The following is a 17664-nucleotide window of genomic DNA, read 5'->3' as shown; positions in this document are numbered from 1 at the left end:
CTCTATTTCTCACCCCTTTTACCACTATTTCCCTATTGCAGACTCAGATCAAATAGGCCTACTTAACCCTTTCATGCATGAATTATTAAATCACAAAGTAATTTATTTTTTTAATGTTTGTTTATACTTTTAAACAAGTGAAAAATCATGCCAATAACTTTTTTTTTCCAATATATTTTATTTTGAAGGAGTTAGGTATCTGTCCACTGCAGTGGACACCATGCATGATTCAATGGAACTCAATATAGGTCCGAAAAAACATGTTTTTAAAACATTTACTCAGAGCAAATGGTATGAATACACATTTTTTTAAAACCTATATTGAGTTCCATTGAATCACTTTTTAATACATCTGTCCACTGGAGTGGACAGATGTATTTTCAGTCACAGAAAAAAATGTACAAGAAAAATATTATTAAAATCTGGATAAAAGTTTCTAACATCATATTTAGTTGAAAAATATATGTTTTTACCTGTCTGGTTTTCTGAGAATAAACGGATTTAACAGATATTCCTGAGGTACTTCGTGCATCTCCTCTCACCTCCGCCATTTTGAATTTATGATGCAATATCTCAAAATGATAAAGAGAGCCAAAGATGATAATCAAATGGAATTGTAGACAACGCTTTGGGGTTCCGCCACCTGGTGGCTGGAACATGGTACTACAACTTAAATGGTTCAAAATGGCTTCCAAATATCTGTCCACTGTAGTGGACACCATGCATGAAAGGGTTAACTAGACTCTAAACACCACAGTGGGCCCACACGCACGCACACACACACGCCCACACACAAAAATAAAGAAAGTTGCAGGCTTGTGCGGCGCTCGACAGAATCCTCATCCTCAGCAGAGCGAATACACAGAAAGTCCAACTCACGGTTCGGCGTCAGTCCTGGAGAAACAGTTCGTGGTCCGAAAGATGAAACCAGGCGGCAGCGGAGGTGAAATCCTCGTCAGGAAGCACACAAACAGTCCTTTCCAGTCAGTAATGGCGTCCAGTGGTCTAGCGACTCGCCGACTTTAGCTTATCACAGACACACTCGCACAAAACATTCGCCCTAATCAACTGTGATTAAGCAAGAAATGTGCGTTATTGTCTACAGCTATACTTTTCTTCTGTTTACTTAAACAATCACCAGGCTATCGACCCACGCGTATCTCAGCATTCCTCCCGCTCCGTGTTTGTCTCCACCCCACGTTTTTTTTTTCTCTAACCCCGCCATCTACCGTTCTCTTCCTTACCTGCGGCCAATTACCACAGGTGGCACTGACTGATACCTACAGTAACCAATCAAACAAATAGCTGAAACTAAAGGCACAATCTGTGTTTTTTTTTTTAAATTTAGTTTACCCCTCTGTTTGCCTTCAACATTGTTTAGAACTGTTTATTTTAACTACTTATTCAACTATTTACATCCTACCTTGTTTATGACTAAATTATCTTAATCTCTGTTAACCATGTTTTCGTTCTTTATTAAACTAAATTCCTTTCAGTTTAATTGCCTTACTAAATTATTTTCATCTAACTTTATTAGGAACTAACTTGTTTTAATCCCTTACTTTTACACCAGGGCTACACCTGTAATGCACACGCCTTGAAAGTTGTGATATAATACTGTGTAAGTGAACGCTCTACAGTGAAGTAGAGTATTAATTTGGGTGTGAAATGACACCATGAACATTGTCTACTTTAATTTGAGGATATTTTTAGCCATATCTGAATAACAAGAACTACAGTCCAATTTACGATGGCTTTTCCATTTCTGGGAATCCAAAAGTGTTTGAACAGGTAAAACAAATAAGAACCAAATTAAGTAGTAATTTTAACATTAAGTAGTCATTTTTGGTACATAGAAAAAACTCTTAATGCACAGTGACTTCATATTGGAACAGTCTGAAGAAAACATGTCCAACCTGTTTTTGTTGCCTCATTAGTTGATGATGATCAACTTCATACGAATTTTGTCTCAAGTCCTAAAGCATTTATATTTTAACTTGGTGCCACCTAGTGTATTACAAATCACCTGTGTGTGTGTGATGTAAACACTCAGGACATCCTGAGTCAAAGTGAAGGAGGGTTTCCAGATGTGGAGTTGATCAATACTGCCAACCAACACATCGTCCTAATGGGATATAAGTATAAGTAAGTCAATTCATCATTGGTCTGACCCTGGGGTAGATAACAGATTTCCCCTCTACAGACACATGATGACTTATCTTTCCAGTCTTCCACTTAAAGCGCCACTTATTCTACCTTTTACCAAACGTTACATTTTCCCAGACGAAACACCATTGGGGTTAATGTTCACTGAATTGCAAATCAGCTGATTTGCCTTTTTCAGCACATGATGTAAAACACTTCCAGCATGTATCCCTGATCTTTCACCTTATCCACCTCTGGTAATTCATGGAATTCGGGGCCGCTAACCAAAAACAGAAGCCTGTTGAATCATTTAGTTGGGAAACGATGTCTGAGATTATAGAGGAATGGATCCTGAGGGGATCCATATACTGAATGTACTGAATGTTCCCTCTTAAAACATGCCCTGAGAGTATAGAGATGGAGGATGGAGGATCCTGGCAGAACAGGTTCTTCTGCAGGCCTGAACAAGCAAAGCCATCCAGGTACAGTATGTCCCGACCACGACCACAAGGGGGCAGTGTCTCCATGTGTTTGTGCTGATGGAGAAGGATCAGAAAAGAGAGTGTTTTTCACTCCTAAGCACTTTGTCAAGTCTCCCTCTAACTTTTCTGTTTCATGCATCAACATCAGCACCTTAAATGTAATATGTCTGGTATTTGCCAAAATACTGAGGATATTTATCACCCGGGCATAATGATAAAGTGGTGGAAGTTACTCAACAGGATGAGTGATATAGGGAGAAAATACACTTAAATGCATTTATTTATCCTTTATTTCCATACTGGCTGGCTTTTAGGTGTCTGATACTATATCACAGGATGAAATTACAGTTTCAAAACGTACACACTAATTCATATATGGATTTAGATGATCGGACTTGGCACAGGTTAAATGAAGAGTGTGAATGTCCTGGTTGACAGTGGCAATTTAAACACATTTTCTCTACAAACATATGCTCTTGAGAGTCAGAACCTTACTCATTACTCCTCTTTAGTTTCACTTAATGCACACTTAATGACTCCAGTCTACCTTGAGGATAGATTTAACAAATTACACAAGGCCTGTAATGTGACTTATAGCAACCCAAATCAAGGCCAGACACTCAAATTCAGGTTTGTGGAGGTCATAGAATTTTAGCGGTATGAAATAGAAAAGTCATGGGATTCCATTTGTGAAAATACATTGCAACCATCATCTTTGAAGAGCTAAAAATAAGTCTTATACTAGTAGAATATGTGACTAATTCATATCTTTTATGGGAGAAATAAGCTAAACTCCCTCTAAACTGCTTCACTATTACATTCAACTGACTGCAACAGTCTGACATATTTAATCGTCTTGAAGCCGCTCAAGGTTACGGATTGTTCCTTTTCTTGGAATGCCACTGAATTACATTGTTTATTAGTGATGAAAGGTGTGGCTGGATAAATAGTTTTCCCAGCCTGACATGGAAACATTAATAACATAATAATACTATAATACATACTACTACTTACACTACTGCTACTGCTACTGGTGGATGTGGTAGTTAGAGAGCTGGGCTTGGGACTGGATGTTGACTAGACTGGATTCCAGACCGACTGGGCAAACCTGGGTGTGAAATGTGAATGACAAACTACCTCAACAACCACCATCAAGATGCCCTTGAACAAGGCACTCAACCCCCAACTGCTCCACATTTACACCTGTGAATGTGTAGCAGTTGAATGTGAAGCAGGGTGTTTACAAAGCACAACTTCCCCTGGTAACATGAAGGTTAAGAAAATAACTGCTGCTACTTCTATGATGTAGTTGGAACATAACTGACTCCCCCTGCTCCATTAGTAATCAGTCAATTTATTTGAAATTTTAAATTATACCCAATTGACAGGTTGTAATTATTATGGCAGTGCTCTGTGTTGACTTTATCAAACTTCTTTCCTTTCAAATATTTCATTTTGTCCTAACATTTGTATGCAGGATCCATATCTCCTTATGAAAAATAGTCAGTCACCAATATTACCTGCCCTGCTTATCTGTCACTCGCTGCCCTCTGCTTTGTATCCATTATTTCTACAATATATACACATATACAAAAAAGTGTGCTTTTTTTCCCAATGTTCTGTCATCTTTTTGAGATGACAGAAATATTGTCCATCTACACTTCTGAATAAAAAAGAGTCAACATAAAAATGAAAAAAACTGGAATATTGCTTGAACACAATGCGGAGGATGGAAAAATGATGGAAAAACTATTTTACTCGTGGAAAACAGTGAGCATCCCTTGGTTTCTAACTCATGTTTGTTTATAGGACTACAAACAAAACACAGAGACTGCTAAGGGAGGAGGGCCAAAGACTATTTACAGAAGAACGTGACCGTTTTCCCGTCTGCGGCCATAAAGATAGGCGGATGACCTAAATTGGATAATAGGAAACTGCGCAACAGGCCCTTGTAAAGGTGTAAACCAATATTTCTTATGTGTACTTATTTTGAACTTCAGCAGCACCTGTCAGACCGAGGTGACGAACGATCTCAGTCCGTATTTTGTCCAGATTTCTGTGCGTCTCCAATGTGAAAAATGGCTGACACACTGGGCCGAAACCCCTTTCGCACGAGTACAGCATGTGTCTAATTGCCTGCGTGTTATTTGCAGTTGTAAGACAATTATTTACATTGTGATTTATTGCAGCTGGCACAGAGAGGCCCGAGTACAAACTACAGCTGAGAGATTTTTGTGCTAACACTAAAAAAGCTGGAGCTCGTAAATCATTATCCTCTTGTACTTCAGTCCTACAAAAGCCTAAAAAACCAAAAACTTCTTACTTTCTAGCTTTTCGCACTAACATGCAACCTAACCTGAACATCTTGCCCTTAGTATCAGAGGTGTATGTAAGTTTGACAAAGTTCTGCAACAGTGGCCTTCCCTCTTCCAGCATCAACACTGTTCACAGCTCTGACACCCTGCCTGTTGACGGTGATAAGCTGAAAAAAAAAGTAAAGCTCAAATGAATGCAGATGCAGTGTGGACATGCTTGGTGGTTTTGTTGCTCCTGGAACTCATTCATCCATCCAAAGGGTTTTTCAAAATTTACATGCATGACTGAAGCATCTCTGCCATGGGTGTGCACAGTGTCGGAGCAATGTCTCCTGAGTTTCATGTTCCCCTGTTATGTTATGTTACATATTTGGTATGTAATATTCTACATATAAATCCATCAGAGAAAGAATATGTAAGTCTGTGTCATCAACAGCTGAGGTTTGAAATAAGACAAATGTGAAAGCAATAATTTGTTGCAACACCACTGATGAATTTTAAACTATAACTACTATAACTATACTATTTCCACTATTACTACTAGTAGTAGCACTATTATTACTACTACCATTACTACTGCTACTAATACTGCTACTACTAGTACTACTATTACTGCTACTGCTACTGCTAATACTACTGCTACTACTTCTACTGATACCACTATTACTATTACTACTACTACTACTACTGCTGCTACTACTAGTACTACTATTACTGCTACTGCTACTACCACTATTACTATTACTACTACTATTGTTACTACTACTGCTACTATTACTGCTACTACTACTGCTACTAATACTATTACTGCTACTACTCCTACTATTACTACTACTGCTACTACTACTGCTACCACTACTGCTACTATTACTGCTACTACTACTGCTATTACTGCTACTACTGCTACTACTACTACTACTATTACTACTGCTACTATTACTGCTACTATTACTGCTACTACTACTACTATTACTGCTACTGCTACTACAGCTACTACTACTGCTACTGCCAGTACTATCACTATTACTACTGCTACTACTATCATTATTACTACTACTGCTACTTCTACTACTACTACTAATCATCATCATAAACATATTCATGCTTACTTGCGTGGAATCTGATCAAAATGTCCCATCGGAATCAGTTCAGGTTCAGGGCTTCCCATACACAACCAGTGTAGTATTGATCAGTTCTACAATATGTAATCAAACAAACTGCATCATATCCATCATATCAGAAGTGGATGACACTGATTGGACCATATCTGATTTTTAATAAAAGGCCAATATTGGTAAACCAATACATCAGTCTAACCCAATTGTCCATTGCTACCAACTGCCTCAGGAGTTATAAAAACACTGTATTTAACCTTGACATAAAGCAAGAAGACAATGTTTGCCCTGACGGCCTCAGGACACTTTCTGTTCAATAGAAGAAAATGCCATCTTTCCTATCTGTCGTTTAAGCAAATGTGGGGACAAGCGGAGAGATAGTAAATATTGTAACCTTTTATTGCCCGCTCTTGGACGGCCTGGCCGCACCCATAGCTTCCCCGCTCACATGTATTCCTCCTCGCCAACTGAACGTAAAGCTGCTTGGGAAAATCAGCCAAACCCATAGACACTTATTACTTATTCACCCAGTCCCTCAGTAAGTCGGTGACACGTTTATTATGGGGCCAAGTTAACGAATTCCAGGTAGGAAAATAAAGGTGCTTTTGATATTACACCTTCCCCTTCCTCAAAGCTCTCACAACTCAGTGCCCAATAAATGACTTTGCTGATATGATACAGCAGTATTTGTGTTTGGGTTACTAAATAACCGGGCCAGTCAGGCAGCTGTTATTGCAGGGACGTGCTATTGCTAATGGCCCACAGCCATTAGTCATTACCATAAAATAAAATAAAATGTGTAATTAAATCAAAACCGTATGACACATCTTTCTGTTGAACCAGATTTCCTTTAGACCTCTCCCTAGACTTAATCATGAAAATAAACTGTCTATCTTTGATTTAAACAAAATCTGCCTTATTAACTTGATATTTCAGTTGATTTCAATGCTATGTTCTTGTATAACCTGAAACTGGCTAAGGAGTAGAAGTGCATTGCAATGTAATACATAAGACTGACAAACTATTACAGATCTACAGTATATCGATATATATCACAATATGGCTTACGGGTGCAAAATCACATGTTAAATAATCAAATTGATGTTCATCACATTGAACTGAACGGTAATGTTAGTGTTATGCCAAACCAAAGTCTGAAATCTTCAAACAATATTCCTTAAAATTTGTCATTTTGTCATTTTGTTTTTAAGTAAAATTTGCTTGTTATCATCAATTGTTTAATTATATAAATACAACAGGTGTGTCTTATTTCCTTATTGTGTGGTTCCTTATTGTGATTTTATCTAGCTGACTTTTTATAGAATTTTCTTACATGAATTTAAGATTTCTTCTTTTCCTCTAACTTAATACAATATTTTTGAACGTAGGTGATGTAGATTTTGATATATAGGATGTTGTATCTGATATTATGTTTATGCTTATATATAAGATATACATGTATGTTTGATATTTTTGAAGTATGGCTTTTGTACTACTGTTTTTTTCTCTATGTATCTGTTTTCTGTGTACTTTATTAAATTGTTAATTACTGTATTTTTGGATGTTTATCACCCTGGGCAGTTTGGATGGTTAACCACAGCTGCCATCATAGAGCTTGTCAGCCTATGGGTGTGCATGATGTATAAATATGGGTGTGGTTTCCATTTTTCGAACATTTTGACCTGACGAAGATCCAAGTGGGATCGAAACGTTGTCACTATTAAACTTTTGTGGCATGGAGCAAGTGTGCAGGCGTTACTCCTTCTTTCATTGGCACTATCATCAATTTAGACAGCAGAATTGTGTATCACGATACCACGATATCACGATTCCACTGAAAGACGATACACGATAATATTGAATTATCGCCCTGTTACAGAAACAGTGATGACCACCCTGTATGATCACCATGACACCAACTTTGGAGTGGTGAAGCGTACCTGGGAAAGGCTTCAGAACCCACACCCATAAAGACTTGAATGGGTTTTACACACTGGGGGAAAAAAGACTTGCTGCTAGTTGATGTGTCATGCTGACCAAAGCCTCTGTATGCCAATCAGGAAGTGTAACAAGCGCCTATTCACATGCTGTGGAGCTCTGGTGGGAAGATAGTCCTTTATCACCACCTGCTACCTTATCGCTGACTAAATGGAAATCAATCTATTATATGTATTGTGCGGCGCATGCACATCGGGTGATGTAACAGGGTGTGCACTTCTTATGTGTGTGTGTGTGTGTGTGTGTGTGTGTGTGCGTGCGTCTTGTGTAAGAGACGATTTTGTTTAATGTTTAAAAATCCAATCAGGTCGCTTAAGGAGAGGGTCGTGTTTGTGTATTGGGAGGGAAGGGTGGTGCGGGGACAAAGAGGTGGGGAGGGAAAAGAGAGAGAGAGAGAGATATCAAAGTGGAAACAAGAGAGAGAAAGAGGGAGGGAGGGATGGAGGGAGGGAGGGGTGGGCAGAGGGGCAAGAATGCGTATTTCTCTTCCCTTTCAAGTCTCGCAGCTACTTCTTCTTCTGCTTTCCCTCCACCCCCCCTCCCTCCCTCCCTCACTACCACCTCAGACACCACCCCAAGGCCCAAGGTATTGCCCCCCCCGCCCCACCCCACCCCCCCGGCCTATCAGCTTCATTTGCATAGAGTGGCTGAAAAAGGAGTCGACAAGAGCCGGGGCAGGTGATACCGGCCGACACACACCAGGGGGAAAGGAGGAGACCCAAGAGCTAACACACTGACACAACAACACTCGAGCACACACCCACACACACACACACACACACACACCTGTTGGTGCTGAGGATTCTGGCTCATACCAAGAAGGACCTCAGCCAGGGTAACAGCGCAATTACTAAAAACCACCTCCAACTCCTCGGTGGGATTTCAGAAGTCAATTGGCTTTGACTCCCACCCTGAGAAAAATGCATTTTAAAGTACAAAGGGAGTGAGCTGAGCCTGCGATAACCCAGCCGCACAGACAGAGAGAGATAAGGAGAGGATCATCTGACATCTGCATCAGTTAACAGGTAAACTGAACCTTTGCTCTCGCTCTTGTCTCGTGTCTTTATGTGTTTAATAGCAAGTGTTGTTGTGATGCGGGTCATTTAGTAGGAACAGGTGATTTCACTGCAGCTTTAAAAACAACACTGCAAAAATGTGTTTTAACAGCTTATCACAGTTTTTAACTTACTAAGAACTCCTCAAGATACTGCTGAACAAAGCCAAACTCAAGAACATTTAGACGCATCTTTAATATAGGAGCTATTTCCTTTACCACACCTTATTTCCTTAACCTTTAATCAGTTTGCACAGCAGCTGTGAATGTAACAGTGAAAACAGCACACACTGCAGTGGAAAAGGCTTTTGGGTTATCCATATCTGTCATAGACGCATTATGCATTGCTTTCCTCATTGTGTCCATTTTTGCGAACCTGTTAAACTGTCTGCAGTACAGTGCCCCGTCTCAAATGGCAGGGGGGATCGAGTTACATTTACTTTTCACAAACGAGAACAGGTAGGGCGGCAATACGCGCGACAGTTGAGCTAAACATACAACCGGTGACCTCAAAATACACACAGCTGAGCCTGACATGGAAACCGTGGGGCTGGAGGCGTTCAGTTTCAGAAAAAAGAAAAAACCGTGAAAAACAATGTGTCTGGATTGAATAATATACAAGTCAAGTCTCGTGAGGGAAAAATGGGTCAGTTGGACAGAGGACAGCATGTGCTACTGATAGTGCTGAGTTGAGGGGAGGTGGGGTCATATAGATAGGAAGGCCAGGAGTGGAGGAGTTCATGATATACCGTACAGAGGGAAATAAAGGGATGTCCGCTATGCTTTTGGGGTAAACAAAGAGTTAATATTTGACTGGACCTCTCCCCAACTCCGGACAGTTCTAGCGCTCCTTCTCTAAGAGGTTAGGACGAGATTGAGGCTTCTTTGTGTCTTTCGCATCTGTCTTTGAGGAGAGCTAAAGTGCTGGTAGTGTGTGTTCGGAGGCATCTTTTGTTGTGTAAATAGGCAGTTTAAAGTGTGGCTTTGAATTTGGCATTGGGCCGTCACCTCCAGGGGTAGAGGGTGTGAAACTAGATGAGCTACCAGATTCTGGTCTGTTTAGGCCTCAGAAAAGTAACTCTTCACTGCAATAACAAAAATGTCTGTCTAAACAACTTAAAAGGATTAGGGCCACGTGAAAAATTTGAGTTTTGAGATAAATCTCAGAATTCTGAGAATAAAGTCAGAATTTAAAATCAGACTTTAAACTCTGAATCCTGACTTTATTCTCAGAACTCACATTTTTCACATGTGGCCCTAATCCTCTTCACATTAATTCTCATATTCAGACTTAATATCTTATTTTTCTGAAAACAAGGCAGTTTTGAGTCATGACAATTAGTGAAACAAGTTGATTTGCAATGGTCTCACCCCAGTAGCAGATGTTTTTTTACTAATTCTGAGAGTCCTATTGTAAGGCTCAACACCAGATGAAATGGGTTGATAACATGGACATCTTTGCATTTGCAAATAAGACCGGCAGGCATTTAGATAGGACTGGAGCATGTACTCAGTTGTTCAGACTGTGCGAGTGAAATGAAGCTAGTCGATTCAAAACAGAAAAACCTTCCCTGAGACAGAAGCTGAATGTCTCACCAAATTACAAGCTATTTAGGTCTTCTGAGAACACCATGAAACATCCTCTGATGTGCACAGGAACAATATTCCCTCTACGCTGATAGTTTGGTGATCTATGTCTACTAATTAATCAAATATTATGTTGTTAGTCATTGAAATGTAGTTATTTGAGGCAGGGACTTTGCCGTAACCAAGGGTTTAGTGAGTTGACATTCCTGATCAAAATCCTGCTAGGTCCAGTTTTTCCAACAGTCCTTAAAGTGCCACAGTGCTTGCTGAAAATGACAGTTAAACTGTTGCAGGAGTAAGTGGAGGTTAGCAGTGGAACTCAGTACGCCCCGAGGCTACCACCTCCTACCCCCACTGCTACTTTCACCTCATTGACTTTTGACAATGTAAGATTGTATTGTTGTCCAGTGCACAGTTGGTTGCTATTTACTTAGAGCGAATACCGGAGGAAACCCAGCCTGGGGCTTTGGAGAACTGCTTTTCCACTTCAGGACCTTGAGCTTGATCTCTATGACCTAGGAATGGTCTAAAAAGTATTGATTAGCATACAATCTGGGCCTTAGGTAGGGAGAAATGAATGGATATGAATGAATATTTAATCGCTACCTGACTATGCACTGAATCTGCCAACAATCAAAACATAAATAACAAATGATAAGGAAGGTAATAAGAGTAGCGAGAGAACATTTCCTGCTTTAACACAAGACAACAAACATATCTACACTTCAAAAGCATGTCTATGATTTTAAAAATGATTTTAACAAAAGCATTTCATTGTATTGGAAAGGACTATTGCACTGAAGTGAATTGAATGTTCCTTTATTATAATATAGCTGGTATTATTATTGATTTTTGCTGGATTGTCACAAGTCATCTGTTAAAGCTGCACTAGGCAACTTTGCATTACGGCGACCCCAAGTGGCGGTGAGAGGCAACTGCATGGATTTTTGAAAGTTTGAAGGACTTCATTACCCAGAAGTCATGTAACGTGTTTGACTTAAACGTCTTCTGCTTAGTGGCTGGTAGGGATGGAGGTGAAGAGGTTCAGCTATCATTGATGAGTCCAGCCTTCTCTGCACGGAGTGTCCAGTTCCTGCCAGTGTCCATACCCAATACCAACATTTAATTTGGTCAAATGGGGCGGATCTACAAGGACTCAATTAGTGGGGATGGGAAGCTTGAATTTGTGATTTAGACTGATAAGACAGGTATATTTTCATAAAAATCATGCCTAGTGATGTCTATCTCATTCTATACTATACATACAGTAGGTTTCTCTCCTGTCATGCTAATAAAGCATATTTGAATAGAATTGAGAGAGACAGGGAGAGGTAGAGAGAGAGAGAGGGGGAGAGAGAGAGAGAGATCAGCGGTGCAGGAATGCCAAGGGTAGATGGAGCGATGACAGAGAGAACAAGCAGGTACTTTGTCTAGCTGGGAGTGCTGGGGCAGGAGTGGCCCTGAGGGCACAGAGAGGGGAACACCTGCGATCTGACCATCCCTCACACTCACACACACACACACACACAAAAGCCTTCACATTAGAGACCTTTAATCCCCCAAATTAAACACCAGCAGTCTGGCAATTATCATATAATATTGCTGATGTCCTGAAAAAAGGTGTGTCAAAAATCGTAATGGCCTACAGTATGAAAATCCTATTGCACACCGCCATCCATCAGCAGTTGTGACTCTTAATGTCTGTTGTAGTTGCCAATAGTGGTAAATAAAAAGGAGGAGGGTACACTCTCCAGTTGGTGATCATCATAAGGCGAACAACCATTAAAATCAACTGTTTTTCCTTAAAATGCCCTATCCTCATGTAACTTCTATTAGTTTGATACTACTTACTGTACTATGAATTTACATCATATAGATTTATGTCAGTCTGAAAAGGTGCGTCAACTGAGTTGAGATGGATTTGCCCTCCACCATACTCCTAACAGTGGCCCAAAACCCAGTTTCTTAGCTCATGTACAGTTATAGTGTGGTCATGTTGATGTCTGGCTGACTTTGTGGTCAGAACACACAGTCTGAAGGGCAGCCTCATTGACGTCTGTGAAAAGTAACCTTAACAAAGCGGCCTGTGTCTATTGCGGCTACTGTCCCAGATTGGGCCACGCAACACACCAGAAATCTTTCAACAGCTGGCGGAGGCAAGAAGTGCCCAAGGACTTACTGTACCAGCTGGGGTTCATGGTGGCATGCAAGAGCTGCCTGCATTTACATGTCAAACTATATTCAAGATGCTCAAGTATTCCGTTTGAGCTAGCGCATGTAAACACCATATCCTGTTTACAGTAACCTGGATAAGGTAATTGGGATATTCCGCTACTATCTGGGGAAACTGACTCATGTTAACATGATATCCTGTTCATCGCTGGTTTGCGTAGTCTTTGCAAAATCAGTTTTGAAAGGGTTAGGGTTAGCTAGTTGTTAGCATCACGCTTCTAGAGATAAAGATGGCACTCCTAGCAACTATCTCCTCACGCTGTCTCTTTAGGATAGCTAATAGTGGCAGAAAATGTAGGTTATTTGTCAAAAGGGCCAAGAAAACCCCAAAAGTTGGCAGTGGGACTAATGTCTTTCAGTGTAGATGTAACTAGCTTACATCACTAGCTAAACAACTGGTGGGAGAAGAGTGTTTTTGGTGGGTACATTGATACAGGGATTTTTGAGAGCAGGTTATTAAAGGTCCATCCCAGCCAGATACTGTCTCAGCACTGTAAAATGTCCGACATCTATAGACTAGCTGTATATGCATCAAAGACAAATCGGCATGCTCCTAGCTATAACCTGCGTACTGTGGTGATAACAGCGCTATCTGCAACAAAAGGTTTAGAAGTAGTATGACATTTTCTATTCATGATGCATAAATGAAGGTCTATGGAGGCTTCAGAAACTGCATGTCATGTCTAGAAGTCCTAACATATATAGAGCCTAATAAACACAGCAATAAATTCTACAAAGGGGATAATTTTTCATTAGTTATTGAACAAATGAATGATCCAAACTATGATTTCTATAGCCACTGACGATATATATGAACCCTTGTCGGCAAAATCGTTTAGACTGGATTTTGCGGACCACAAGGCTTGCACTGTGATTGACTCGATGTCCAGGTCATGAGCGACCAGAGAAGCCTGCTGTCGTCACGGTCCGCGTTCATAATGGCTCGTTCATTAGCGCCGGGCTCTCTGGGAAAATCAACTTATCCAAATTAGCACTGAGGAACGAACAGCTACGACCACGAAGCGTACTGGACGATGCCTCTGGGTTTCGTTGCTTGTTCGGGACCAGGATGCTGAGTCAGTCACTGGGCAGGCATTGCAGTCTGCACTGTATCAACAGGGGCTCATATCCTGTTCCGGCAGAGGTTTATGGTTTTGATAATTTACAGTGGAGTTAGGGTAATGGTTATGACTTGTTTTTCTGGCTCAGGGCCCCGAGTCCTCATTAAAATGTAGTTGCATTTCATCTTCAGCATGATCTTACAGTAAGATCAGCTTTTATATTGCATTCCCACCCGATTTATCAATGTGAGTACAACTGAATAAACCTGCGTACGCACCTTCCATATACTGTATAAATAACAAGACAAGTACAAAAAACTTCATTTCTCCTCAACATAAATCAACGCAGGCTTTTTCTGTTTTACAATGTGGAACACAACACACAAGGCACAGTGGGCTTTTTAGTAGAATACGTCTATACCCTCCCACCTCTTTTGGAAGTGCATATATCAAGAAGAGCTGGGAGCTGCTGGAGAGCAGAGAACTTACATCAATTTTCAAGGTTAATAAATTACCCCGACATTCCACCTGCAACAGGGTGTGTAGGATTGTATGACATCAATCTTCCACGTTAAGACTTAGAGGAAGTGGTGGAAAGGGTGACTGGAAGTTTGGCAGTTTCAATCCCCTCTGAATCACCTCTGGGAGGGGAAAAATAAATGGATAACACCCTCCCCCTCTTTCAACAACTGCCATCCAGGTGCTCTTCCGCAAGGTACTTAACCCTCAATTTGCCCAGTGGAGCTGCTTGGTGGCCAAAGGTAGAAGATTGTGGTTGTAGTCATTTGGACTCCTGAGATGTTTTTTTTTTAATATCAGGGGGTCCATGTCCGAATTCTCGTCACAGCATGTCATTGAACTCGTATTCACAATTATAGTTGTTGCTATTGCTTTCGCTCAATCTGCAGGAAATGTTACTGCAATACCATTGGACGCTCAGCTCGCTTGACCCATTTTGAAATACACCCCTGAATGAACTACTCATTGACAGACTGAAATCCCGTTAACTTTGTAATATGATGTGTGCGCTGTGTGACGGTAAAAATAGTGCGGGCAAAGTTCAGCAAAACAATGAGCCAGGAATGTGAATTGGGCTGCATGAAATGTGAACTGATGGACGGAAATCCTGTTAACTTGTTGGGATTATGGTCGCGCATGACTGAAAAAAAAATGGTTTGCATTCATTTGTGATCGGTTTACACCGTTTCCATGAGACAAGCGGCCAGATACCATCTGAAATATGAAAACTAATCTCCATCTCCATTCATTCTCTTTTAAGATAATCCGCAAATCCGGGACGAGGCAAGAAAGGGGAAGAAAAGGCAAACAAGGGAGAGTCCAAAGGCAGAGGGACAAAGGAGCGGGGACTCGAGGCTTATATTTCGTGAAGATGGAACAGACTCCTCAGGTGTGGCACATGCAGGTTCCCCCCCGGGAGGTGGCGGTGGAGCTGGGAAAGAAAGTGTCGGTCAGCAGCCAGCCGGAGTGCTCCATCTGCTACAACACCTACGACAATGTCTTCAAGACGCCCAAGCTGCTGGAGTGCACCCACACCTTCTGCCTGGAGTGCCTCTCCCGCCTCATGGCCGTCTCGCTGGCCGACCAGGAAGCCGACGGCGACGGCGGCGGCGGCCGGCTCTCTTGCCCCTTCTGCCGCCACCCCACCACGCTGCCCGAGGAAGGTCCCCCGGCCCTGGCCACCAGCCGCGAGGTCCTCTGCAAGCTGCCCAGCCACCAGCAGCAGGAGGAGCCCGTGTGGCTGGAGGGGGAGAAGCTGTGCTACAAAAGCCCCGGGCGCGAGGCGGGCCCGGGCGCCTCCGAGAGCCCCGCGGCCCTGTGCATCTGCATCGACATCGGGGCGAGCAAGCCGGGCGAGGCCCCGGTCCAGACCAGGCCCCGGACCTTGGGCCTGTACGACCGGCTGACGGACTGGAAGAGGCTGATGCTCTTCATCGTGCTCATGGCGCTGCTGGTGGTCATCGTGCTGTGGCCGCTGCAGTGCATCGTCACCACGGGCAACATGCGCTGTATGCCGCGCAACCCGGGCACCATCATAGGCACCAGCACCACTTTCGCCCCATCCACCCAGCCACTGTAAACTTCCACAGCCACCGGACTTCACTGCAACTGTACAAAAACACTATATATGATTCATTAGTAATATTTGACATTGTGAAATAGCTGTGCGTAATTGCCGTCTACGCCTCACCAGTAACAGAACCACAGCATTATGTTTCTCTATGAAGCTGCAATTCATCCTTCTCAACTCCGACACTCGCTCACTCCTCCTCAGAAGTACAACAGCCGCGAAATGACTCAAATAGTTCGGAGACAGACAGGAGCATGTACACTCTCACTCCAATGGACAGAAACAGACTGCTCATTACAAAGCACCCCAGCTGCTCATACAGGCCTGCAAAGACTGATGTGTAGCGTATACAAAAGCAGGAGAGGCACTGCGCACGAACTGTCGATTTTTCCCTCACATCATATTCTGTTCACAGGGTGACAAAACATATTTAAGAGACGCCAAATTCTTGCACTTTAATCATCATCTGTCGTTTGAAATTGTAGAACTGTACAGTTTGTGCCACATATAAATATGTGGGTGGAATATGTTGTAATATTCAGACACGTGTCATAGTATCAGATCTGTAAGGCCACTGACCGACAACATGAAGGGCATGACAGTGAGACAGTCAGTTTTGAATGAGACAAGCTGTCCCATCTGAGGACATTTATTGACGACAGACAGTCATCACTGTCATTGTCTCCGAGCCAAATACTAAAGTATCACATGCTGACATTTATAGACAAAATGTCAAACTTTGCTTTGCCAAGTCTTTGGAAATATCCTGCTGTACAAAGAACAACCACTTTAGTCGCAATTGTACTGTCATTTTCAGTTTATATTACTGAAAAAAGGTCCGTCGCAAAAGAAAATCAATGTTAACCCATATGTGCCAACTGGAAATTACAAGTGTATATATTGTACATTTGATTTGAGTGTTTTGATATGTATTTGTTTACAGAATTAATAATAAAAACAAAAAGAAGAAGTGGGGTATTAACTGGGATCATCTGTCGAGGACAACATTCGTACATGATAGTCTCAGCTCTCCTCAACAAAGACAGTTGATTCATTCACTGACCTCTGTTCATCATTTCCTGCAAGGCGTCCATCTGGACCGACGTGAACTTTAAACGAGCCTATTTGCACAAAGACCGTAAAAGCCGAGCCTTCCTCCTTCTTGACAGGAAAGTCGGCTGCCTTTGCGTTTATTCCTGGAGAAGGTGCGGAAGTTTTCGCCATGGGATTTTTTTTTTCCGCATAGCTAAATTGTGACACGAGGTCGATAAGACGGTTGTTATATGACCTCACATTCAGACATTACGCTATTCACTTGGGTGTAGCCATAATAAAAGTGCAATTTCCTGATCATTTGCGTGCTCTTGAACATGAATAACTGGTTAACCTATAACAGATATAAAAAAGAGCTTAGTGTGCTCTGGAAGCCTTCCCTAGATAAATAAAAGATAAAAAAGGAAGAAATCAAAATACATTAACAATATGGTAGAATAATAGTTTCTAGTTAATGTGGTTTTGCTTAAGGGCATTTTATGTTGAGGTGAGGCTTATTATGAAGGTGTTGGGCTATTATCATGTCATCCCTC

General features: G+C 41.6%; 2 protein-coding genes across 3 annotated transcripts in view; one reads left to right on the top strand and one right to left on the bottom strand.

The window, feature by feature from the left end:
- ptpn11b (protein tyrosine phosphatase non-receptor type 11b) overlaps nt 1–17664 on the bottom strand; it is a 64522-nt gene that overhangs the window by 4521 nt on the left and 42337 nt on the right. The window lies entirely within an intron of this gene.
- Nucleotides 8939–16087, top strand: LOC139660776 (RING finger protein 223). The gene is made up of 2 exons (XM_071539009.1): nt 8939–9080; nt 15269–16087. Exon 2 carries the CDS (start codon nt 15380–15382, stop codon nt 16085–16087), a length of 708 nt encoding a protein of 235 aa, XP_071395110.1. The 5' UTR covers nt 8939–9080; nt 15269–15379.

The sequence above is a fragment of the Centroberyx affinis genome, unplaced genomic scaffold, assembly GCF_046629955.1.
Source record: "Centroberyx affinis isolate AG114_WGS23_722 - 3 ecotype Tasmania unplaced genomic scaffold, CSIRO-AGI_Caff_v1 ptg000202l_1, whole genome shotgun sequence".
Classification (NCBI taxonomy): domain Eukaryota; kingdom Metazoa; phylum Chordata; class Actinopteri; order Beryciformes; family Berycidae; genus Centroberyx; species Centroberyx affinis.
Note: the sequence above shows the minus strand (reverse complement) of the source record. Positions and strands in the feature narration are given on the sequence as shown.